Source organism: Manis javanica, chromosome 7 (assembly GCF_040802235.1).
Source record: "Manis javanica isolate MJ-LG chromosome 7, MJ_LKY, whole genome shotgun sequence".
NCBI lineage: Eukaryota > Metazoa > Chordata > Mammalia > Pholidota > Manidae > Manis > Manis javanica.
In genome coordinates, this window is record NC_133162.1 from 107,098,126 (window position 1) to 107,126,044 (window position 27,919).

The 27,919-nt window shown below is 36.8% G+C and overlaps 1 protein-coding gene across 1 annotated transcript in view; it reads left to right on the forward strand.

Moving 5' to 3' along the window:
• Window positions 1-27,919, forward strand: part of THSD7B (thrombospondin type 1 domain containing 7B) — a 905,223-nt gene that overhangs the window by 544,730 nt on the left and 332,574 nt on the right. The window contains exons 11-12 of the mRNA XM_037020802.2: window positions 1,529-1,658; window positions 5,013-5,116. Of these exons, the coding sequence (XP_036876697.2) occupies window positions 1,529-1,658; window positions 5,013-5,116 (234 nt within the window). The remainder of the gene's footprint in view (window positions 1-1,528; window positions 1,659-5,012; window positions 5,117-27,919) is intronic.

Genomic DNA, 27,919 nt, shown 5'->3' on the forward strand with positions numbered 1-27,919 from the left:
AATAATAGCAGAAAGTCAATAGATAATGTCTAAAGTTAATAAATCAAGACGTAGCAACATAAGCATATTATTTATGTATTTGAAGGTAACCACAGGAAGAACTAAATACAGAAAAAGTTCAAAATGCTCTGGGAGAAGGACACGGACCGCGTTGTAGGCCATTTGCTTCTCACTATGTCTTTTTGTACTAACGATTGTTTAAAAATCATGTGGATATATAATTTTAACATAGATTCCCTTTTGTTCTTTTGTTTGCTCCACTTAGTTTACTGGCTTTCTAGAAATATTCTTCTTAACATGGTTGGGCTCATTATCTGTTCCAAACCTACCAATTAATTCCAAATTCTCCTTCTCTCTGGTCCTTGTAGCTGCCCGCATGTGCATACACGCAAGCCATACATACACATGTTCCTTCTGAAAGCAGTTACATGTCTTTCTCTATAAACCCCATTCACCCTCAAGTCTCAGTGACTTTTCTCAAACTGTTCCCTTGGCCTGAAAGTGCTTCAGCCTTTTTTACCTCTTCTATTAAGCCTTCAAGTCCCAGAATAAAATCTGCCTCCTTCAGGAGTTGTCTTTGATTTCCAGAGACAAAAATGAGTATTCTTTATTCCACATTCTCCTGATACAGCATCAGTGTCTGACACTTCTCCCTCTACAGTATCTTAAAACTAGTTATGTCTGTATTCTGCCCATTTGTCTTTCTGTTTAATTGTAAGTTCAAGAGTTTGTATCTTTGAATCTTGTACAAATCTTGCACACAGTCACTATCCACTCTAACTATAATTGATTATGGTGGTGATTGTTGATTCAGAAGGCATCTAAAAATGATGAAATAAATATCCCAAAACATTAAAGTGAGTATCAGCTGTCCTTTTTTTGAGGTGTCTATTAATATTAATACTTCTGCTTCTCAGAAAAACTGTGGAGACGCTATTGTTGTGTCACAATTGTGCTTCTTCCCTGAAGTGCACTTGTATACATATTGTGTCAGGTTATGATAAATAAGAAATATAATAAAACTAATACTCATAAATTAATTATTAATGTATTACTTTTTATGAGAGTTTGTATTATAAAAAGGAGCCAAGAGAGGAAAGAGTCTTGTCTGAGGGAGCAAATTGCTAATAGTGAAACTGCAGGCCCTGGAGATCAAAGAGGGCTTCTGACGCCTCTCAGGTTTTGCCATGTAACTCGTATGCTGTAGGTAATATAGAGCCTGATTAATTGAAAACATATTAAGACAGTGGGAAACAATCTTTCATATTAGACACATAGGTTTGATACCAGAGTTATAAAGTGTAACATTGTCTATCTCATAGAAGTGAGATCCAGTGTAATATTAAGTATTAACCACTGGCCTTTGTTATCTTCCTCATTCCTCAGGTAGTCTTTCCTCAATGTTCTTACTTTACCTCTGTTTTTTATTTTATTTTTTTTCAATTGCTAGCTAACATTGGCTTCTATCTCTGCTTCTACATAAAAGGACACTAAAGAGCACTATGATTCTATGTTTCCTTTACTTCAGGAAATGCCACGATAAAACAGTCTCGATATAGGATTGTCATCCAAGAAGCAGCCAACGGAGGCCGAGAATGCCCAGACACCTTATTTGAAGAGCGAGAATGTGAAGACATCTCATTGTGCCCCATATATCGGTAATTAGTTACCTTAAATAATCGTTAGGTTTTAATATAAATCATGACCTCTTTTATTTCAGACAGTATATGGTTTTTAGTGAGCAGTAAGAGGAGGTAATGCTTGTCTTCACTACTTCAATATTTTCTACACTTATCTAGAGGATGTTTTGAGGGAATGAAGAATATGAAAGTCTAATTAACAGGAAAAGAAGAAACAAGCCTGTTTTGATTGTAATTTCTGCTACTCAAGCAATCAAGTTTCAGGATCGGGGTCCAGAGAGTTTCAGGCTGAGGCCTTTACCTGGAAAACAAACATGCATGTAACTTACCTCATTCTGCTGTTCTCATCCTAAAGCCTTTAATCAAGAACTAAGAACAAACCTTTACTTTTAAAATAGTTGTATATTATATATAATTCAAAAATGGTTTTGGTTTTTAATTTTTATCATGTACACATTTTAAGAAACCATCTAGCAGGAAAAAAAATTTAACTTATGGATAAAATATTTTTTTGAAAAAAAAATGAGTAGCTTTTTAAGTATGTACATTACTCATACATTCCCTTTGGACAAGTTAGTGATTGTTATATTATAAAAGCTATAATATAAAAGCTGAGGTTTGTGTATTTAGTCATAAACTTACACTCCTTTATCACTGGGTTGGAACATTGCTTTAAAGTTACCTGGATTAAATTCAATCACTAATGAGTTTTACTTATTTGTGGAAAAAAGCCCATGGTCTTAAAATTGATACAGTTATCAACACACTTAAAAGTGTTTTTAAAAAATGCCTTGTGTTTCTTATTTGAGAAACTATGTCTTAAAGCCATGAAATTCAAGGGCTAATTTATTCAGAAAATACAATGTTTTTTAGAAGACTCGTTACATTTGATGAATTTTAGAATGTTGTTGAAGGGTCTAAATTACTATAAATTTATAATCTTTTACTCCCACTGTTTCTGTCTGATGAGAGAGAATGGGAAGGATGTCGGAAAACACTGGGAACATGAACACACTACCATCTTTTCATCATTAACCACAGGACCATTGTGGAAACACTGTCAATAGTCATCTTTTTTGCCATGTATAAATATTGAAACTTCTGAGCCTGGCAAAAGAGCTCTCAGAGAAAGTAGCCAATTGAAAAACATTAGCCAAATCAAATCTTATTTGACATTTTTATGAACCCAGGACTATTATAATCAGAGAAAAATCGTAGAAACTATCCGTGGGCTCTTCCTTTCTTTTTCCACTCTCTTTACTCTCCTGTTGCACTTCAGTTTTTCCTCTCATGTTTGAACTGGTTTCCGTCATTGACTGCCTGCCATTTCCTCAGAAATCAATTCTGCTGGGTATGGATTGGATCGTGTATCATTTCTGCTCATGCACAGTTTAGCATGTGTCCAAGTTATCAACATTATTCTCTGATCCTTAGTAAAACATCCTTGAATTTTGAGCAATATAGCTCATATGTAATTTTTGTTTTCCCACTCATTGGTATGTTAGGGAGGCAAGTTAATTTGGACTTTGTTATCTTCTGATTCTTCTTTCTGACTTCATTAAGATGACATATGCACATATTCAACAAATTAAAACAGAATCAAAATACCTGTAGAATATTTTTCTATGAATTTGAGCATCTCTTGACACATTAAGTCAGTAAGAAAAGGGAAAACAGCAAAGGTGGTATATCTTTATATAGAATTGACAGTGGTGTGTAGCCAACCTGCGGGTGAGCACCCAGGGATTTGGGACTGACAATTGGCTTGTTTGGTTGTGCAGCCTCAGACATGTCACTGACCCTCTCTGAATCCAAGTTTATCATTCCAAAACTGTGTTTAACACTGGGGGCCTGGAAATTCCATCTATTTCAGTTTATGCAACACACTAACCTAGATTGAGTTCCTTGGTCTCATTCTGATGTAGAAAGCCTATGTAAACTTAAAGGATCTGAGTGAGTGATACATCCTAGTGGAAAAGTTGGACTAACACCCCTTAGCATTTCAGTTTCTGTGAGTTTTGGAACTATGGTGAATGAATTTATCCCTATACAAAGTGTATTTACAACTATTTAAAGTTCAGAAATGCTTTGTTTAAATGACAGGTTTTTCTGTTTAGCTGTTCCCTGATTTCTCCACAGTTCTTCAGTTATTCCCAATATGGAGGCCACTTAAATGAGGCCAGTGATATATATTGCTTACTTTTACATTTGAGTGTACTCTCCTTGATTGTGCCAGATGTTCTGTCTCTCTCCCTTACTACCCCCAACTGCCCAAGGAACCTGAGACTCTCTTAGTGTAAAGTGGAGAGAGGTGGTGGTGAGTGTTAATATGTATGATGTCTGTGTTAAGTGATCTCACATGCTTTATCAAGCTAGGTTTGCACAACTAAGAGGGTCCTTTAAAGTAACTTTCCCTGAGCAAAAATGTCTGCTCCTTGTTGTGACATTTTTTTTTTTTTACTTTTGCTGAAACTTTTTTTTTTACTGTGGTAAAGAACACAGAATACAATATTATCATCTTAACCATTTTTAAGTTTTACTAACCAACATTATGTTAGTTATATTCACTTTGATGTGCAGTAGATCTCCACAAAAGTTTTGTCCTGTACAACTGATCAATGAATGATATTTTTACTTCATGCTTCCATTTCATTTTTTGAAGTATCATCTTGTGAGAGATATTAGCTCATATGAGAAAGTGTTAACATATATTGTGAAGAATTATATGTTAACATATAAGGAGCAGAATCTGTGGTTACACTTAGGGTTTGGGTTTGCTGGAACATTTTGAAGAGACACAAGTCACAGTCTGGCATGTGGGTCATAAAAAGTTTTCTTGACCTGAGAAATGAAAACAGTGGAAAGCCAGAAGGCTTCCTTAGAGACTATTTCTGCTGAGGCAAAGAAATGCTGGTAATTCATCAGAGGCAGATCATCCCTCTTCCCTCAAACTTTCACATGTTCAAACCTTGATTTTCTAATGCTCCAATGGGACATAGAGATTTTTCTCTGTTTATTTATTTGTTTTATTTTAAGTTCATAAAGGCATAAAAAGCTAAGCTGTCTAGATTTCATCTGAGCTTCTAATGCTTTTATTGCCATTTTGCTATACGAACTAAAGTTTATATGGAAAATGTCCAATCTTTTCTTAAAAAAGGCATTTAAAAATTGCATTAAGCATGAATCTGAAAAAGAGTGGACTACCATCACCCCTAGTACATTTGAGGCCTCCATTTTGTGACATATGTTTCAAGTCCATTTTTACTGAATCACTGTCTTTATGCCTTTGGATTTCAAATTCATCATTTCAAAGTATTCTTTTTGTACGTTTGTCGTGGTGAAATGCTCCTCTGCTGCCCTTTGCAATCACAGGTGGAAGCTGCAGAAATGGAGCCCTTGCATGTTGGTGCCAGAGTCCGTCAGGCAGGGGATATTGGGCACCAGTGAAGCCTGCGGAAAGGGAGTACAAATAAGAGGTAAGGGGAAAAGTTTTTTTGTTTGAATGTAATTTCAAATCATGTTATTCTTACAAATTGTTCATTGTTTTTGCATTTGAGGAAGTTGTAATATTATTGGATTGGATTATTTATATTTATCAGTACTTGAGTTTAAGTTTGGTATTAGTTTGTGCTGATATTATACTGTCTTTTAGCCATAACCAGGCAGTGCACCTAAGGACTACTGCAGTGTAAGCACATTTCTGTTCTTAGTCATAAGCACACCCAGTCCTGATGTTCCAAACGCATGTTGGATATGAGACGAGGAATGAAGTGCATGACCAGGATTTGACCCAGTAATATGCCCTAGACTGTTTAGGTGCTAATTAAATATCTGTTGAATGAATTAAGGATAACTGAATTAATTGACTAATCTTAATAATCATGACTTAAACATAATTTTTATAAACATGCTTACTTTATGTTCTATATATAATATACACAGGAAGGAACTATTAAAATCTATGGATGACATTGTGAATCGGCTTCTGGATCTAAGCAGAAGCATCTTCATCATCAGTGTCTAGGTGGCATATTGAAACCTCTGAAGAACTCTGAGGGAGTCATCATACAGCTCACTTCTCTGTTTTACTCGTAATCTAGGTGCCAATGAAATGAGGCCTGATAAGGAATGTTTTATTCTTAAAAATCTGACCACTTTGTCTCTAAAGGGATGTGTGTACAAAATCAGACCTTGTGGGACCAACTGGTTTCATAATTCTTCTAAAAGGCATATTTAGAATTGCCTCTTCCTGTTGCACAAGTTATTATATTAGTCAGGGTCAGTCGTCCCATCAGGCACAGTAACTTCTTGCTTTGTCTGTTGACTCAGAGCCAGTAAAGCGTAAGACTGAAGGAGACAGGAAGCAAAAATTTTACTAGCGGACCACTAGGGGTAATAGTGAGTTATGCCACTCCTATCCCACCCCTTGATTCCTGGACCTGTGAATCCTGGCTATGGGAAAACACCACCATGTATTTATTGGGTGCTGATTCAGAGCATATATAGCTTTCTGGGAAACCTTCTCCTGGACCTGCAAGGTATTGCCACTCAGCTGGTACTGTAGCTAAGTCTTCAAAAGACCTTTCCACCATTCCATCAAGCCAGCTTCTTCAAGAGGGTGGGGAACATGGTAAAACCAGTGAATTCCATGAGCATAAGCCTATTGCTGCACTTCATTTACTGTGAAGTGAGTGCCCTGATCAACACTGTGTGGAAGTGGAATACCATGACTATGGGTTAACATTCTCTTAGTGCACAGTTGGTAGTTTTGGCAGAAGCATTGGGTGCAGAAAAGGCAAATTCATATCCAGAGCAAGTATCTATTCCAGTAAGAACAAAACACTATCCCTTCTATGGCAGAAGTGATCCAGTGTTATCATCCTGCCACCATGTAGCTGAATAATCAGGGGTAATGATGAGCTATTGGGCACCCAGTGTTGGTCCCTGCTGCAGGCAAATTGGGCAAGCATTGGTGGCCACAGCCAGGTCAGCCCTGGTAAGTGGAAGGCCATGTTGCTAAGCCCATGTATAACCTCCATTCCTGCCACCATGGCTGTTTTGGTCATGAGCCCATTGGGTAATGACAGGGGTGACTGGGGTAAGAGGGTGACTGGCTTCCATAGAATGGATCATTCTATCCTCTTTGGTTGTTAAAATCTTCCTCTGCTGAGTTCCCCTTTGGTGAACATTTGCATGGGACTCAAATATGTTCACATCTTTTTGCCCACACAGAGAGATTTATCCACATACCTCTCCCCTAAATTTCCTTGTCACTGATTTTCCAGTCATATTCCTTCTAAGACCCTGACCATCCAGCAAAGCCATTGGCTACAATCTATGAATCTGTATATAATCACATGTCTGGCCATCCCTCCTTCCAAGCAAAGTGAACAACCAGGCATACTCCTTTAAGTTCTATCTCCTGGGAAGATTTCCCTTTACTCCTGTCTTTCCGGAATGTCTCAGGAAGGGGTGACAGTGCTGTAGCTATCTATTTTGAGATGGTGCCTACATATTGTGCAGAACCATCGGTGAACACGCCCACATCTTCTCTTCCTTTGTCAACTGATCATTGAGACTCCCTATGAGGCCATAGTGGCAGGCTGGGTAAGAGAAGATAGTGGAACAGGAGCAGAGACCATGGGCATTTGACCACTTATTCCTGTAACTTATTCATGCCTTTAGGGCCTGCTTGGGCCTGATTTATATATATTTATATAAAGATCTCACTTCTATTTGGTGATGCAGTGCTGCCATGTATACCCTACTAGATGGCTTGCTGGGTCAGATAACACCCAGTTCATGATGGATACTCAGGTTCCATGGTAGGTTGGTGGCCCATGGTTAAATTTACATTCTCTACTAAGAGTAGCAGGTCGAAAGGAGAGTAGTTATCTGCAGAGGATGACAGGGCTATGCTCCAAAATCCTCAGGACCTGCCCTGTGGTTCACTGTAGGCACCAGCCAAAGGTCCCAAACAGCATCCCTATTCCCACTGACCCTGTGATGGCTCTGGGCCTGCTGGGTCATACGGCCCACATGGCAGAGCGCTATGCACCATAGCTGGACCTTACACAGCCTTTTCTTGTTCTAGGCCCCACTGAAACTAGTAGCATTTTTTTTAGTAACTTGGCAAACGGGCTGGAGTAGCACATCCATGAAGAATATGTTGTCGCCAAAATCCAAAGAGACCTACTAGGTGTTATGCTTATATTTCAGTTATAGGGGTCCAGACACAACAACTTATCCTTTATGTTAAAAAGGATATCTCAACATGCCCAGTGCCACTGGACTTCTAGAAACTTCACTGAGGTAGAAGGCCCCTGGATTTTTTCAAATTCACTTCCCACCCACTGACGTGAATATGTCCCACCATAATGTCTAGAATAGTTGCTACTTTTCTCTCACTAAGTCCAGTCAGCATGATGCTATTGATGTAATGGGCCAGGTGATACCTTGTTGAAGAAAGGGTAATAAAGACCCCTGCAAACTAAATTATGAAGTAGGATTAGAGAGTCCCTTTACCCTTGAGGGAGGACAGTGAAGCTGCATTGCCAGGCCCCTGAAAGCAAACTGCTTCTAGCAGTTTTTATTATTTCCAAGTACCATATATTTGGGATTAAGGACATTTGAATTTTTCAAGCTTTGAATTTTTTAGGGACACAATTCAGTTCATAACAGTTACGCTCTGAAAATTATATCCCTGACAGAGCATTTACAGTGGTGAATTTGATTGCCAAGGTTTAATTCAGGACTGCTATGAGGCTGTACAGTGACTGTGTAAATTAAGAGAAGGGACCACCTCCTTAAAGCATTTTTACTTCCATATGTCAGAAAATTGTTATACTAATATGCTTTTATTATTATAAGACCTTTGCCTACTTTCTGCTGGAAAATTGTTATTACATCTATATCAGCAATATCTACATGAATGAAGTCCATTAAAAATGGCACCTTTGTGCAGAGTACAACTTTATATGGTGACCTGGACTTTAACACTCTATGATACTGGAGTATCATAATGGTTTGGTTTTCATTACAAAACCATTTAGTAAATTCTGCAGAGACATTGCTCCTAAATTATGTAGAATTTACTACATAGATGACAGATTATTTGAAGAATTCTACTTTGGATCTCAGTTTAAATGGGTTCTAGCTGGAGGCCTGTAGTCCTTTAGACTAGGTAAGTGAACTACTTGAATTTTCTTTAATTTAGACACCAACATTAGAGAATTCCTAGTGTTATTTAGTTGTTGGGAAAGTTTTTCTTTTAAAGTAGTAGGATGCGTCTCTGAATTTAAGATAATAAAGACATTTCTACTTCCACCGTCTCTCTAAAATCACTTCAAAACTGCCAAGGAAAACATGAACCAGTAACACAAATGTAGTCTCTGATGAGATGTTCTTTATGAAATTGCTCCAGAGAACAAGAAGCACAATAAATTAGGAGTCATTTGTAACCTCAATCACAATATATGATTTAGAATTCAATGGAAATACGGTAACTTGCTTTATAAAACAGATTTATATTAAGTGTTGGCAGGGGAGAAACAAAGTGATCTGGCCTGGACAACTCCAGAAAGGCACCACATTCTAAGATGGAAATATACAAGTATACAAGGTTGCACGTGCATGTGTGTGTGTGTGTGTGTGTGTGTGTGTGTGTGTGTGTATTGGGGATGGTAGAAAAAATAGGGACATTCAGAAGTCTAATTAAAGACAGTGAGCACTCTTTTCCCTCTTGCTTTTCTTTTTGGAGGCTAGAGGTTTATTCTCTATGGATATTTGCACTTTAGAAAACAGAGGAGAGAGGAGAAGAGGGTCTAGCCTCAAATGAGGAAGATCAAAGGGCAGTCTGAACAAGGCATTAAGAAACACTCAGTTCCTTCTTCTACCTGCTTAACATGCTGGTCAGGTAGTTTTCCTACTTTTCAGTTCAACGGAAGCCCTATCAATCTGGAGACACTTTAAATTTAAATTTCTCTTTGAGGATTTTTTTGCATCACAGAGGGAGCATGAATTCAGACTGTAAAGTTATGAAAAACACTGCTTGGGGTTATGAATTCTCACAGGAGATTTTGTTTCCCCTCATCATCCAGGGTTGTTTTAGACATACAAGTGGCCTTGCCACTCGGTACATTTTGCTTGACATGTTTATCTCTACTTCACTCTTGTACTGAGGACCCGCCTTTGTTGGCCTGGATTCTGGTATGGGGCCTTGTAGGAGATTCTCCATAGCAGGGCTTGACTCCATGAAAGTGGAAACTTGGGTCCTGAAGATATCGTAGAAACCCTCAGAATAAAACTTGTCTTTCTTGTTTAACTTGCATCCAAAGCTTTTCCCTCATTTTGTGTTTTATGAGTTTTTTTGGGGCTAGCCCAGCAATATATTTAGAAGATAAACATTTTGCCAACTTTTGTTTCTTTTTCATTTGAAAGGTCATTTATGATTTCCAAGCCATTGTATTGCCCCAAACAGAAGTAGGTATTGTCTTATATTGTTGTTTATGTTGCTGACCTGGTTAATTGATTTACAGTAAGAATATTTATGTAATTTTCCTACAATGGAAAAAACAAAGAAAGTAGAAGGACAGGCAGAATTATAGCTGTGTCTAAATACCTATATGATCTCCAGGGAGATGGGCATATTGGGTTCCCTTGTTCCATGCTGCAGAGACAGCCAGGTGCCCTCTCTGCCCAGCTTCTTTTACTTGATCTGTATAAAGAAAGGATGGTAGTCAGCTTTGATAGCAAATGAAAGTATAAGAGGAAGAAACCTAAATATTCTAACATACCATGAGGAAACTGCCCTTAAAACCTTAATAATAACAGCAGCAAAAGTAAAAGGGCATTCCTGGAAGGGGAATAAATGTAGCTATGGACTGATAGAGTCTGATTCTTATTTTGCTGTTCATGACAACTTCACAAATGGCTTCATGGACTTGACACTATTTTTCTTTTGGTATGAATGAATACTTTCTTCTCATTCATAAGCTTGTGAGTGTACTCTGTCATAGCAGGGAGACTTGACATCTGCAGCACTGTAATGAATACAGAGTAGATATTGGAGATTGAATGTGTCCTAAGATATCCTTGACTTCTGTGAAGTACCTGCACCCTTCCTCTGCTGGTTTCCCCTGAGCAATGCTTTTGTGGACCAAAGAGGCAGATCTGTAATCTTTGCCAGATATTTTTGTTCATCCTTAATTTTCTTTTTTTACCATGAAAGGCATAGTATTCTTGCACAATAGTTTTGATGGAATCTGTGTATTTTCTTTGCATTCAAGGGTTCTCTTCAAAATAAAGGTGCTTTTCTAGAAAAAAAACTGGGCAAAGTAATCTGCTCCCAAAATAACATCTGGATTAGCTTTAGTTTTCAAAAGGATGGAATTAGAAAATATTAGGAAGAAGTTTAGATAAAGTGGTCTGAACCCTCAATGGTATTACCTGGTATTCAAAAATGAAATTTCATGAGAAATATGTATTTGTGTGTGTCTGCCATTTTAGAAAAGTAGGTCTTTGCCATTTTATTGCATAATTGAATTTCAAAGGCTTTTAATATGTGTTTGAGTTTTTCAATTGAGTTTATAAATAGTTTATAAAATTTTTCTAAGATTATATAAACTATATATCCATATAAAACAGATGCACCTAAACAGATTACATAAGCAGAATTAAGAGGGAAACTATTCATATTGTTGATAAGAGTACCCTAGTTTTCTGACCAAAAATTGTTCTCTAGTTACATTGTCTTTGTGGGGAGGAAGTTAATGATGATGCTAGCCCACCATTGGCTCATCAGCTTTGGAAAGTGCACAGAAGTACAGCAAAAAAACCAACATTTTGAAAAGAAGAAGTTTTTATGGCCTGTCAATAAAGTGTCAAAACAGTCAATAAACTAGTTATGCTCTTCTTTCAGATGCCAAGGAGCTTTGCATTTTAAGAGAGAGAGAGAATATCTCTGGATGATTGGACTTTTTACTCTCCAGATGAAAGAAGCTTTGTTAATCATTTAACCTTACAAGTTTTGAACATGTTTATTCTCTAACAGTTATACCTCCATAGATTACAAGTCATTTCATTAGATTCAGAGAGGAAAACAAATATGTAGGTTTTAATATTGATGGAGTAATATTCAAAGAGAGATAGTCACAGTCCTTTCTGTTTCTGTTTTCAGTTTGGTGAGGGAGGAGGAGAGGAAAGGTTTGCTGGGAAGGAAGGTAGGGTAACTTCTGTTTACTTCAAGACTTGGACAAAAATTGACAACATTAGCTCTGAACTGTGGGCATTTTCAGTAGAGAATGGGGGTACTTCCTCAGCAACTCTTTATACCAATAAATCTGTTTCTTAAATAGGCAAAGACATATGGAGATATTTTTCCTGTTGATTTAAAAAGGAAGGGCATTGATACCACTTGAGATCCCAAATCAACATACTAGGGTTTCCAATCTAGGCAGTCAGCAACACTATTTTCAGTAACTTTTGTGATGCCATTTCTAATAACTATGCTCATCTCATAGGAAAAATGATTGGAACTCAATATTCTTGTTATTAAAGATCATTCTCTGGGGAATTTCTAAGTTCAATTCTGACTTCAACATCAGAATAACCAACTGGAGGATTAAAATTAATGCTATTAATTTATCTTACTAATTAGCACCTGATTCTAAAATGATTGAATATGAATATTTTTAAAGGAACTTCAGAAACATCTTCTAAATATAATTTTCTTACAGTGTGAAAATAAAAGGAAGATCAGGTTAGAATGTAGAAATTAAATTGAAAGTGTAGGACAACTCTGTAAATTAAGATGCCCTCAGATTTTAACAAAAGAATAGGTTTCATAATAATGTACATAGGCTTTGGTTTAGAGAGCAAAGTGTGGGACTTACAGCAAAGATTGTGTTTTAATGTAAGTGAATAGTGATCTGGGAGGTAGTTTTCATCTCCTTTTCATGGTTTAGGGTAGGATTAGCTTTGTGGGTCACATGGTGGATACAAGTAGAATATGCACATTTTTTAAAACTGGCGATAAATTAAAAATAAATATGAAAGGAGGTGAGTGACCTCAGGCATGATGCTTTAGTAACAGGGTTAACTAAGTGCAGATTCAGAGATGTGATCTTGTGCCATCCTCTCCATTTTTAATATAAGGAGCTATAATGCAAAGTACAAAGTAACTCTTCAGTCCACCTCCATCCCACCCACATCCCCAGCAGATATCTCCCTGATGAAATGGGTATTTGGGGGAGGAATTGGTGGGGTAATTTTTTTTATTTGAGAAATGCAGTCATTTGTTAAGTCAGGAGCGATAATTTTCTCTTCTGATTGCATGGCTTGCAGTTACAGAGCTATCTTTCCTTCTGGAATATTAATATGAATTTCAAAGTCTAGTGCAAACTGTGCAAGTATAATAGGATTATACTTCTCTTGTACAGGACCAAGATTCAGTCTCTTCAAACAGATCTGAATCTCCCAGCTTCCCTTAGCTCTCAGGGTACTAAGGTCATGTTATCCATTTCTGTTAGCCCAGGAGCCATGTTTCAGATTATATCAGAAGGAGCTACTGTTTTTACATTTCTGTTTGCATTTGTGAAGAAAACAGAAACTCCAACATGCATTCTAGTAGAGGCAATTGGAGGAGGAGCCTTTACTCTCTCTAGAGGCTCCAAAGGCTAAGAGACATCAAAACCAACTACTACTACAATTTAAATATGTACAAAAGTTGCAGAACAAGTGCCTTTTTAGACCAACATGTTTTGAAGGGTTCATACCATGAGACAAAAAAGTCTTTTAATACAGATGCAGGAGGAATGATAATTAAAAATCTCATGAGCCAATTAAATCCAAGAGAGTCACAGGATAATCAACTCAGAGCAAGAGATTGAAAATAGAAAATGAAAGTAAGAAGATTGTGTTTCACCAAGGCTTTGTAATTACAGCACAAAGCGTTTTGAAGGCCTATCCCTTCAAAAAAGAATATTCACTTTGGGGATGGATTAGGAGTAGTGCACATAAAAGGCATTTTAAGGAAAGGAGCAGTGGTGCTTACTAGCCAATTTATATACAGAGCAAAAGATGGCAATGAATTGAAGATTCAGTGGTTTTAGAACAATGAGAAGGTATTGACACCCAAAATTGACGTTAATAACTGATATAAAAATAGAGATATATGTGATGTATTTGATCCGAGAATAACTGAGAATAATCATTTCTCAAAAATAACATGTATTTTTTAAATCTGCTGAGAGGTTGTAATTGATGCCAGTTCTTTCAGGGAGAAAGAACAGAGAGAGAGGCCTAAAACCGAGAGGCAATCTGGTGTGATGAAAGAATATTCCTTGACTTTGGGATGTGAAGGGCCTTGACTCAAATCATGGTTTTGCCCTCTCTATGTGTGTGATAAAGCTAGTTAACCTACCTGTGCTTCAGAGTTTCCCATGTACGCAGGCATGATTCCAGGTTCTTGCTAGTTGTTTTTACCAGTTTATGGTTGCTCAGAATGCATTAAACTCCTTTTCTTTTTCAAAACTTCGAAGATAGGAATATTCAGCATCCAGAGAGAATGTAAATGTTATTGGGCATAGCCTGGTTCAAAACCCAAGTTCAGCTGCTTGTCACCCAAAAGGCCAAAACTCAAGAGACAACTGTTTGTGAAAAGGAAAGTTTGCTTCATTCAGGAAGCCAACAACCTGAGAAGATGGTGGACTAGTGTCCCAAGGCCATCTTCAAAGTGCAGTTCAGAGGGAGAGCATTTTAAAGGGGAGTTTCAAGGAGATGGGAGGGAGCTGTGTGCAGGATCATCCACGGGTGGGGTAATCAACGGTTCTCAAGCCAACTCGCTGGCACCAGAGAGTCTGTGTGCTCCAAAGCTGCCTGGAGAACTGGGTGTCCTTGTGTGTGGTCTCTGTGGGGAGGCTCCAGGCAAAATCCCTGAAAGACTGAAAGGTCTGGTTAGAGGGCAACATGAAGAGAACTTCTCAGCTTGTTTCAAAATGATGTGAGTTAGGCTTTGTTAGAGCCTTTAACATAAATATTGCAAAACATTTTTTTTTTAAATAAATGAGTGGAAATGAATGGAGAGATTCATTGGTTACATGAAAAAAAGACAGGGAAGTTTCTGTGACCAAAAGATCTTACTCTTGAGAATTCTCAATGCAGAATTAGCATATTGAAGGCTCATGGAAGAGATGCAGTGAAGAAATTATTAATTTTTTTTTTTAAGCAGAGTTTTTCCAAACCTATTGCCCACAGAACCTGTTTTTCACAAAATACCAACTAACATCTTCATGTTACTGAGAAATGTGGGCATGGTATGATAAAAATCATGGAAGGAAAATTTTCAAGACATATGTATACGGTATTACCAAATGTTTTGGAAATAATTGTGTAAATGAAGATGGAAGAAAATACTAGGTAAGTGAATGGGCAGAACTGAATATCCCAAGTAGTCTCAGCAAAGTAAGTGAGATGAAAAAGCAAAATCAGTTTTCACACCAAGGATTGGAAGGAAACATATTGAGTCAATGTCCTTACAGAATATCTGGCAAAGAAAAGAAGGAAAGAATTAGCATTATAGCTCAGGGTTCTAAGAGTAAAAATGGGACAGTCCTGTACAAATATGAAGACAAAATATAAGTAAGTTGTGAGGAAAGTATATTGAAGATGTTAGGGAGAAAATACCAATAAGAATATGATTCAGGAGATAATTGGAAGTGGGACTGAATGTAGAGGTAAATTCAGGAGCCGGGAAAAGGAAGTCTTTTTGCCTTCTGAACTTTATGGGAAAATATCAGAACACAGATGCAGAGTCAGTGAGGAGAATGATGAATGAGCTTTTATAAAATGGCTCATGTCCATAGAAACCCTTTTCTAACTAGTAAGCCATGATCTTCTAATTTTAAATCCAGTATGTTTTTTAAGTCCACAAGGGTCTATGTTTCTTTCTGAGACTCCTCACCTCTACCCACACTCCCTGCTTTTCTGCTGGCGCCACCGCTCTCTCTCTTGAAGCTGTGTGCCCCAGTCTCTGAGCCTGACTTCTCTTCCTCCATCCAAGCCTTTTGCACTGCATGTTTCTTCACAGTTCTCTCCTTCGCTTTTATCGTCTCCATCTGTGATGTCTCTCCAGATGACCCAACTCTTTTCAGGATTTAAACTCTAGAGATTACCGCCAGGTTTATTTTCATAAGAATATCTCCCTTAATTCCATTTTAGAAATTTCATCTCCACTGGTCACCTTGCAGACAATATATTGATCGTCCAAATTCATGTTTCCAAAAGTGAACTTACTTTAGACCCTCAAAAATTGGATTTTTTGCTGAGTTTTCAACTCAGGTAGTTGCATCTCCATCAGTTCATTAACAGAGAGGGTCAGCCTTCAAACCTTGTCAGTTTCATCTTAAAATAAAGGCCTTGACAGTCTCTTCTTTTTGTCTAGACCACTGTTAATGTGTTTCTGGGTTTTATAACTTCTTGTCTCCACGTACTGATACATCCTTAAAGTCTGAAACCAGGCCATCTATAGAGAGTAACTCATTTGATTTTATCATTCATCTGCTATAGAATTTTCGGTGGCTAACCTTTCCCCATTCATAACCATTACCATGTGCCCTACACATGCTCCTAAGCTCATATTCTGCTTCACTTTTCCCACTATTGCCTCCCAGAGCCCCAACCAACTAGTCATTGCCCAGGTACTATCCACAATCTACAACACAGTCATCAGTTTCAAGCTTCCCTTTCAGCCTGGAAATATGTTTATTTTCCTCCATTTGTTGAGATCCTATACCTCCCATGGAAGCATCTCAGATACCACTTCCTTCTCCAAATTATTCCATTCTTCCAGTTGCAGCTAAGCACTTTTCACTGTACACTCCCTTCTTGTACTTTGCTTTTAGTTATATTAGACTTTATACAATATAATATATTAGACCTTATACAATATATATCATTAGACCTTATATAATACATATTTAATATAATTTAATATATATTAATATGTAATACAATTATTTATTGGGCCTTATATAATAATAATTATTATTTAATCATATTAGACCTTGACTGTTCCCCTTATTATATTTTTCAACTCTCCAAATTTGACTGTACCTTATTATTTCTGTATCACCAATGTCCCCAAAAAGCTCCATACTATATACATAACAGTTGAATAGTTTTTAAGTAAATGTTTACTTGATAATTATTACTCTGTGTACCAGAGTAGGAAGTTCAGAATTTGTGGGCAAAATATGATGAATAAAAGTGTATGTAATGTATGTAGAACTGTATTCTGCAAAGGCAAAATCAGAAATTATACTAAAAATTACTAAAGGAACTTTGCTTATGAGAATTTAATCTCCTGGAGAGTAGAGTTTGTATCACATTTACTCTATAATGCGTGTATTTTAAAAATTGCCTCAAAAGTGTGTTTCTCGTGTAAGATAATGAGTGATTATAAAATGCCATACAATATCATTTGCTGAGGCCAACATCATGAACTTGTGCCTCTCCATGAATTTACATGGAACTTGGAGGATTTTGTCCCTTACTTATAAGTAGAGTGGGCAAAAGGTGTTATTTTACTTTCTCTCAGAGAAGTGGTTTTCTACCCAGGTGAATTTGCCTTCCATTTGGCAACATCTGGAGCCGTGTTTGATGATCAAGGCTGGAAAATAGGAGGTACAACTGGTATGGTTCTGGTATATCAGTAGAGCCAAAGTCCAAGAATCCAACTTCCAGAACCAGAGGTATACTGTTACCTTCACTTCTTATGGTTAAAGATATCTAATTAAAAAATATCTTTTCATTTAAAAGACAGATCAGAATGCTTCCCATATAAATAATACTTCCTATAACTTGTACTCATAGTTAATAACATAAGCTAATTGGTTATCTGCATTTATAGATGTAAATTAATTATAAATACATTTTAAGCTGGAGCCCTGCTAAAGACTTTTCTAAAGAATTTGTTTCAGCATGTGGATTCAGAGCACTTCAGAATTTACAATTGGATGGATGATGGTAACATGACAGTTATAAAACTGCAAACTCATAATTAAATTCTGAAACACTCATGCAGACTGAAAATTTGGGTGTTGTGCCATCTTATCAGTAACTTCTCTTGAAAGTCTGGATCTTAGAGTGATATGAATGCTACAATTGTGTACAATTGTATTTTACATAAAGACCTATTCTGTTAAATTTTATAACCTACTGACTTTAATTTGGAGTGGTATTATTGTAACAATCTAATCCACTGTAACACAGTTGGCATTTATTAAGCCCCTTTTCTTTGTTATATTATCAGTGTAAGTTTGTCTCCACAAGTCTTTTTATCTATGAATATGTTTTACCATGTTAGGCTATTTATTCCCTCATGCTAAGTACCAATGTTCATTGGACGTAAACAGCCTCCCCTTTCCCTAACTTCCAGCAGCAATTTCATCATCCCTGTTAATTCTAATTGCATTAGACTGTGATGTCTTCATGACCTCACTGTGCATTGGCCTTTCTAGGTATAAAATGACTTGTTCTTGATTTTTTTCATCTTATACATTAAATTCTCACGTTAACATTCCCTATTTCCATCAGAAACCTTTTATGAGCAGTGAATTTCCTCTTTCTTAGTGGAACTGTGAGTAAGATCACCTGCCTGTCTTTGCCAAAGTATAGGTGATATAATTTTCCAGGCAGTTTTTAAACTAGACTCCTGGGTTTTGAATATTGAGTTGTGTGAACCAATTGTAGTGCTTTTGATTATTCTTTCTAGTCAGATTTGGCAACAGCCCTAGATTTGTTTGGAGATGTGGAATTGTTATTTTTTTCTTCTGTTCTGTGAAATATTTCATATCCTTCCTTTTGACCTACTGTTACTCTGTGTGTATCCCTCTGTCTCTGTGTCTCTGTCTCTGTTTCTTTGACTTAAGTTAGCCAGAGTTGGTTTTCTTTATTGTGATTTAAAATTCCTAACTGATATACAACAAAACTTCCAACATGTTAGTCCTATATCCCATATTCTAAAGAATGGCATTACTGCAAATTATCCTGGAATCTTCCTAATTCTTAACTAATCATTTCTTATTAAGCATAAGATCCTATAGATTCTACCCCAAATCTACTCTCTTCTGATTACTAAATTATTCTTATTACTGCCAATTTAGTTAAGTCCTCATCACCATCTCTGGACTATATTACATTATTCTCCAAATCTGATATATGCCTTATTTCTAAATGATTATTCTAGATTAATATCTCATATGTCACTACCTGTTTAATATTTTTAATACATCCCTATTTTCTTACAAAGCATGAACTATAGGGCTGTTTCCTATACATAAGGTCTGGCCCCTACTTGAATTTCTCACTTTACCCAACCCTACCGCTCCAGTAGCTTTGCACTCCATTCTCTCCAGATGACGTGTTCTCTCATTTTCCTTTGCTGAAGCACTTTACTGTGCTTTCTGAATAGGAGATTCTCTTCTCTCATGATAATCCTTCTTTGAGGTTTTTTAGTGCTAATTCTAATTGTTGGTATACTTATCTCTCTCCTATTGGTGGCCTGAAATGGTGTTTTATTCATCTCTGTAACCCCTACACATAGTGTCTGGCACTTTCTAGACACACAATATCTGGAAACCTGATGACATTGCTTATCTTTCCTTGTGATCATGGAATTCTAACTAATGGTAACTTTTTTACTTTTTACTGTAGAAAGAGTTTTAGATGTACAACCCAATATATATATATATATATATATATATATATATATATATATATATATATATATATATACACACACACATACATATACATATATATATATACACACATATATGCACATTAAATGATTATTAACATTTTGTCTTCATGTTTTTTTTTTATTCTCTCTTTTCTCTCCTCAGTATCATTGCTGATATTTGCCCACACATTTTAGCTGTAATTTCTTAGGTGAGCTTGTTACTATCTCCATTTTTTTTCATATTTTCTCACTGAAGTCATTCTAGAAAAACAACAGTTTGTTCCCATTAGAACACTAGCACAACCAGCAATGTCATAACAACAGATGCTAAAGAAATAGCTTAAGTAAACAATACAACTTGTCACATGAATAGTTTTTTTTTACCTAGTTTATAGTACTGCATTTGAAAGCCAGATTCATAGTCTTCTTTCTCTAAAATATATTTACTATACATACAGACATAGTCCTATATATTTTTTGCATCTGTTGCCTTTACAACTCCCAAATTTCCCTTGGGAATTTTGAACTCTGCTGTGTACCACGCCCCCATCCCTCAAACAGTGCATAAATGCCAAATAGGCAGTGAAAAACATATCAGTCTTAAACAGAACATCTTGCCTGCTGTCATGAGAGTCTTTTTAGTTAGCAGAATTTCCAGGCTTGCATTTCTTTACATGCTGATGTTCATGGTGACTAATTTATTTTTATGAATATCTGAAGTCCCAAAATATTTTCTCTTCTTTTGGCCAAGCTAGATTGGGTTTTGTGTATGTGTGTCCTGCATGACCTGACCTTGATTTTTTTTTTATGGTAAACACTTTGTAGATACAGTAAGTCAGAGTGCAGCAGGTTAGGCTAGAACAGTCAAGTCAAATATCATTATCTTCCTTTGTAAGTGGGTCCAGATTCTTTGGGAAGAATATCCATTTCGGTTGAAAATGACTTTTTTTCTTTATGTATTTCATATTACAAATTTCTTCTAAATATTCTCTATTAGCTCCTAGACTATGAAGAATTCATGCCACATAAATTGCAAACTTATCAATTCGTTTATATTATGTTTAACTACATTTTTTTTTACTAGTTTTCTTCAGTTTAAGTCATTACACTGAAGGGTTATCTTCCTTTCATTGTTTCTTAAAAACCCCCTGGTGTAATACTTTCCTGTTTACAGTGACTTATGCAACTAACACAGAACTTTCCATATGTGAGGGGCTGATGTGAGAATTACTAAGGCACCATTCATGGAGCTATTGAAACTAACTAATTCTCTCTCCAGAATGCTGCAGAAGACCTTGTGTCTCTCATATTCTGCGATTAAAAGCGATGTGACTGCCATAGATTCTAAACTTATGAAGCCCAATAGGACTTTAAATCATTTTCTGCAAATCATCTTTAGTAATAATTGACTAACATGAATACTGCATTTGAATTACAAATGACAGTTTGACAAACAGATGTAGGGTTATTTAGACATTTTGACAAGCAAATGACTGCACATGTTGAGTCAAAGTAATTAAAGATATTTTTAAGAACCTCGCCAACTCCCTTACCATCATCCTCAGATGCAGTAACTGCAGAGTCAGTACACAATAAGGCTCCGACCCTACCAGGACTTTCTCCCATCTGGTTTGAGTTCTCCGCTCAGGTTCTCCAAGGAAACAAAACTTTTAGATATATAAAGAGATATATTATAAGGAATTGACTTATATAATAATGGAGGCCAGCAAGTGCCAAGATCTACAGCTGGCAAACAGAGCTGATGGTGTTAAGTTCAAATCTGAATGCCCACTGGCTTCAGACTCAGGCAGAGCCAGAAAGAAACAATGACCTAGGCCAGACAGGCAGGAGAAGTGCTGACTTACTCAGTATTTTTGTTGTATTCAGACTTTCAACTGACTGGGTGCGGCCCACCTGCACTGGGGAGGACAGTCTGCTTTGTTCAGCTGACCAACACAAATGTTAACCTCATCTAGGAACACTTTGAACAGATTCAGAAAAATGTTTGGCCAAATATCTGGGTACCTCGTGGGCCAGTCAAGTTGATGCACAAAATAAACCACCAGAAGTAGCAGCTACCTAGGGACAAGCTCCAGGGACTAGAAATGCATGGATGCCCTGGGTTCCTTACTCATTGCTTACTCCAAGCTGCTCCTCAACCTATAACGAGCATAACATTCAAATATTTGGCTCGTGTTTACTGCTTTGCCTCTTCTGTTTTTGTCCCCAGTGAACTGTTTTACTATTATTGTTTTAAGCTTGGATTTATACACTCTTGTTTATATGCATTGTCTTTTCCAAAGAATTATACATGTAGAGATTGGAGGGAATCTTAGAAAATATCTGGTAGGATGACTCCTCTGTTGTATCATCTTTTCCCCTGCCTTCCTCGTATATTTCATAGGCAAGCATACTGAGTTCACCTTGGTCAGGTTTGAGAATTTTTTTAAATCCGCAAATTCCAGGTGAAAAATACTCACATATATGTATTTTAGTGATACATAAGTAAGAAATGCTCATATATACACTAAAAGTAAAAAATACTATATAAGAAATACTATATATATATGAGTAAGAAATACTCATATATTACTAAAAGGGAGTAGGTTGATTACCAAAAGGGGAGTATGTTAATTTTGCAGTTTTAATATTTAAGCCAAGGTCAATCATGACTCCCTACATGACCTTGAAGTTGGTATTGTACCTCATTTTCTCCTCTCACACTCTTGAACTGAACCCAAAGTACCTGACTTCTATAGTACAGAAGATATTCTATAGCAATTTCCCTAAACTAGTTTGGTACAGTCTTTATTTAAACATGTATAAATATATGATGAACTATAAGAACTACTGATTTTATTTTGTGCCATTGAAAGATTGCATTTAGGTTTTTTGGAGCAAGAAATCTCAAAGTACAAGGCAACAAAATGAAATTTTAATGCAGCTATTAGCTACCTAATTAAGATACAGAAAGATTGGGAAATTTATCTTTCATTGAAAACAATACAATCTTATCACACTTTAAAATGTGTCTAAATTTGAGGGCTTACCTGGCTATTAAACTTAAACATTATACATATTTTTAACTTTGAATAGTTGCTATTGTAACATGTTTTTTTTCTCTATTCAGTGTAGGAAATTGAGTTGGCACAAGTGAATGATAGATAAGATTTTTAAACTTTCTGTATAGATTTGTTGTATTTTTGAGAAATTGCTTTTAAACCATAAAACATGATATTATATGCAATCTTTTACATCTATTCTCTCAATTGAGCAATAAAGTATTAAGCAATATTCCTTACAGGAGCATTGCTGTGTCTCAATATTATGTGCTTGATGAAAAATATTTTATCTACTTCATGGAATGAATAGGAGTAGATAAATGTTGATATGGTTTCTCAAAAATCTGTTCCATGGATAGAATTGTTCCTCTACATTTTATGTGCTAAGGGAAATCAAATAGGAATCTCATTATGCTTAGCATTTATAAACTTAATGCTATTTTAATTGCTTCTTATTTCTACTCACCCCTGCCCTCTGCAAGTTTCCAAACCAAAAGAAAGAAAAAAAAAGTTAATTTATTCCAAGTAGAATATCCATACTGATTATAGCAATATCATTTAATCAACTCTAATGAAGAACTTAACCTGGACATGTTATTTTGCTATTTACAGAAGGGTATGAAAACTTGGAAGCCTGCCTTCCTTTCTCCCTTCCTTCCTTTATTCCTTCACTCCTTTCTTCTTTCCTTCCTTTAAATTAGAATTGTATGGTATGCTGTCTCCATTTTATCTACGTTCTTAGTGACAACTTGGCCCAGTGATTACAGGATAAATTTGTGGGGGTTTTTTTTCTATCCAACTATAGAACATTTCCACATGGAAAATAAATTTTTGAAAATGTGTTACCAATTCTATGTGGAATAGAGGGAAGAAGTCCCTAATACAAATTACACTGTCTGTAAATCTAGAGATGGGAAATTTATAAGAATTCATGAGAGGCTAACTGCTGTAATAGAAGGCACATGCTGGAAAAAGGAAAAGAGAAATCAGCCAGGGAAAAGCATTCATGCTTGTGGCAATGGGCAGTTGATTTCATATGTGGGAAAAATAAGAGATGATGGGTCAAATGTATATGGGAAGAAAAATGGAAAGAGCTCTTGCAGTGACTGAGGAGAGTAGAGGACAAGACAGGCCAGTGAGGACAGGGGCAGCAGGGGACATGTGAGGAAAAGAATCAAGCTCTAAAACCACCTTGGTGGGGGTGTGGAGAACAAAGCATATGTGCCCATGCTAGGTGTGAAGTTCTTTTATGCAATTCTCATCACTGACAAAAGGAATGGAAGTATTTTTGTATTTGGAATTTACAACCTTTCGTATAATTCATAAGGCAATGTAAAACTTCCCTCCCACTGGATCTTTAAAGAAATGATTGCAGTGGAATTTCATTGCAGCTGGCCCACTAATGTTATTATTAACCAACTTCCCCCAACTTGCTCCAGAATCTCTGCTCTTGCTTTTCCCCCTCTGGCCCCCAGGTGACTCGCTCTGTACCCCAGTTTTCAATACATGCTTCTGACTCTCTCAGGTATGATTGTTAATTCATTCAAATATTAATGGATTAACTAAACAAGTATTTAACAAGCAATAACTATTTCATAAGCACCAGTTCTAGATACTGAAATACATTGATAGATAAAAATCCCTTACCTCCTAGAATTTATTATACTGAAGAGAAATTGACTATCAACAAAATAAAGGAAGAGTTTACAATGTCAGATGGTGATCCGTATGAGAGAAATCTAAATCAGGAAAGGAGAGGAAATGCAAGAGCTTGGTAAAGAAAGTGGTTGAATTTTAAATATGTCCATCAGTGAAGCTCTTGCTAAGAAAGTGGCATCTGAGCAAAGATTTGGAGGAGGGCAGAAGTGACTGATGCTCCTATCTGGGAAATGCAGAAGTCCCCAAGATAGTAAAGAGCCTGATGTTTCCCAGGAACAGCAAAGGACCGTGTAGCTTGAGCAGAAAAACCAGGAGGGAAGAGGGGAAAGAGGTCAGAAAGCTGGAGAAGAGCTCTGTAAGGACTTTTGGTTTTAATACTGAGTAAAAGGGGCAGCCGTATAAAGCTTCATGTGGAAAGCTGATATGATCTGACTTGCATACATGTCTGTTGAGTGAACAGTAAACTTTAAATGGAAGGATCCAAGCAAGGATACCACTGGGACACTGCCTAGAAGCATCCAGGGGAATGACAATAGTGACCTCATCCATGATGCTACAATTAGAGATATGAAATGGTCCGATTTGGAATGTCTTTGAATGTAGGGTTGTTGGGATTTGTAAAAGGTTTGAATGACTGTTATGAAATAAAGGTTACCCTAGGCTGACTGGAAATAGAGATTTGAGTCATGAGCGCATAGCTGTATCTAAGCTGAGGCTGGAGGAGATCAGTAAGAGGGTCTGTGTAGCTAGGGAAGAGCGGAAGGTCCAAACTAAGGCTAAGAGAGATGGGAAATAAGGAGTAACCAGCAAAGGGGACAGAGGAAAAGAGACCAGCGGTGTAGGAGGAAAACCAAGAGTGTGGAGTCTTGGACACCAAGAGAAGGAACTATTTCAAGGAAGGGGAGGGATTGACTGTGCTAAATGTTGCTAAAATATCTAGTAAAATGTGTTGGAGAATTGTCGGTGAGATCTAACAACTTGGAGGACATTGTTGATTTTGACAAGAACAGTTACATTGCAGAGGGGTTGGAGCTGTAGGGAGGCTTGCAAGAGCATGCCCACAGTGGTTTCTAGAGATAATTAGAGACAGTGACTGAGAAATAAAATGAAAAACCTTGTAACAATTTTTGATGTGTAAGTGTTAAAAAAAAAAGGGGGGTAGTGGGGCCAATAGAGCCAAGAGAGTGATTTTTATTTGTTCATTTATTTTGTCTCTAATATTAGGAAGATAATAAAGGAAGGGAATGATTCAGTGGAAAGAAAAACTCATGTTGGAGAAAGAAGAGGGAATTGCTGCAAGAATGTTCTTAAAAGCAAGAGAGATGAGTTTCACTTTTTAACCTTTTATGTATTAAAAAATGGTTATAAACACTTAAAAAATGGAAAGAAAAAAAGAACAGTACAATATGAATCCAACCCTTCCCTTTCATTCCTACAACCACTATCACACTTCACAAATGAACTCAAAGGAACTGGGTGTGTATCTCAACACAGAAATGTATGTGCAAATGCCCACATAGACACAAAGAGAGGGACTTTAAAATATGGGTTCATATTATACTTCAAACTTTGCACTTAATTTTTTATTTTTTTAATTTTGGTATCATTAATCTACAATTACATGATGAACATTATGTTTACTAGGCTCCCCCCTTCAAGAAGTCCCCTCCACAAACTCCATTATAGTCACTGTCCATCAGTGTAGTAAGATGCTGTAGAGTCACTACTTGTCTTCTCTGTGTTGCACAGCCCTCCTGTGCCCCCCTCCACATTATACATGCTAATCGTAATGCCCCCTTTCTTTTTCCCCTCCTTATCCCTCACTTCCCACTCATCCTCCCCAGTCCCTTACCCTTTGGTAACTGTTAGTCCATTCGTGGGTTCTGTGATTCTGCTGCTCTTTTGTTCCTTCAGTTTTTCTTTGCTCTTACACTCCACATAAGAGTGAAATCATTTGGTACTTGTCTTTCTCCGCCTGGCTTATTTCACTGAGCATAATACTCTAGCTCCATCCATGTTGTTGCGAATAGTAGGATTTGTTTTCTTCTTATGGCTGAATATTCCATTGTGTATATGTCCCACCTCTTCTTTATCCATTCATCTACTGATGGATACTTAGGTTGCTTCCGTTTCTTGGCTATTTTAAATGGTGGTGCGATAAACATAGGGGTGCATCTGTCTTTTTCAAACTGGAGTGCTGCATTCTTAGGGTAAATTCCTAGAAGTGGAATTCTTGGGTCAAATTTCTGTTTTGAGCTTTGTAATGAACCTCCATATCGCTTTCCACAATGGTTGAACTAATTTACATTCCCACCAGCAGTGTAGGATGGTTCCCCTTTCTCTACAACCTTGCCAACATTTGTTGTTGTTTCTCTTTTCGATGGTGGCTATCCTTACTGGTATGAGGTGATATCTCATTGTGGTTTTAATTTGCATTTCTCTGATGACTAGAGATGTGGAGCATCTTTTCATACGTCTGTTGGCTATCTGAATTTCTTCTTTGGAGAACTGTCTGTTCAGCTCCTCTACCCATTTTTTAATTGGATTATTTGCCTTTTGTTTGTTGAGGTGAGTGAGCTCTTTATATATTTTGGATGTCAAGCCTTTATTGGATCTGTCATTTACAAATATATTCTCCCATACTGTAGGGTTCCTTTTTGTTCTATTGATGGTGTCTATTTCTGTACAGAAGCTTTTCAGCTTGATATGGTCCCACTTGTTCATTTTTGCTGTTGTTTTCCTTGCCCGGGGAGATATGTTCAGGAAGAGGTCACTCATGTTTATGTCTAAGAGGTTTTTGCCTATGTTTTTTCCATGAGTTTAATGGTTTTATGACTTACATTCAGGTCTTTGATCCATTTTGAATTTACCTTTGTATATGGTGTTAGACAAAGGTCCAGTTTCATTCTCCTACATGTAGCTGTCCAGTTTTGCCAGCACCATCTGTTGAAGAGACTGTCATTTCGCCATTGTACATCCATGGCTCCTTTATCAAATATTAATTGACCATATATGTTTGGGTTAATGTCTGGAGTCTCTAATCTGTTCCACTGGTCTGTGGCTCTGTTCTTGTGCCAGTACCAAATTGTCTTGATTACTCTGGCTTTGTAGTAGAGCTTGAAGTTGGAGAGTGAGGTCCCCCCTACTTTATTCTTCTTTTTCAGGATTGCTTTGGATATTCGGGTTCTTCGGTGTTTCCATATGAAATTTTGAATTATTTGCTCCAGTTCATTGAAGAATGTTGCTCGTAATTTGATAGGGATTGCATCAAATCTGTATATTGCTTTGGGCAGGATGGCCATTTTGACGATATTAATTCTTCCTAGCCATGAGCATGGGATGAGTTTCCATTTTTTAGTGTTCCCTTTAATTTCTCTTAAGAGTGACTTGTAGTTTTCAGGGTATAGGTCTTTCACTTCTTTGGTTAGGTTTATTCCTAGGTATTTTATTCTTTTTGATGCAATTGTGAATGGAATTGTTTTCCTGATTTCTCTTTCTATTGATTCGTTGTTAGTGTATAGGAAAGCTACAGATTACTGTGTGTTAATTTTGTATCCTGCAACTTTGCTGTATTCTGATATCAGTTCTAGTAGTTTTGGAGTGGAGTCTTTAGGGTTTTTTATGTACAATATCATATCATCTGCAAATAGTGACAGTTTAACTTCTTCTTTACCAATCTGGATTCCTTGTATTTCTTTGTTTTGTCTGATTGCCATGACAGTTTAACTTCTTCTTTACCAATTGATTCCTTGTATTCGATATGAGGCATGAATTCTATTTAAGGGTTGTAATTAGAAGGAAGAAGAAAAGCTATAGAG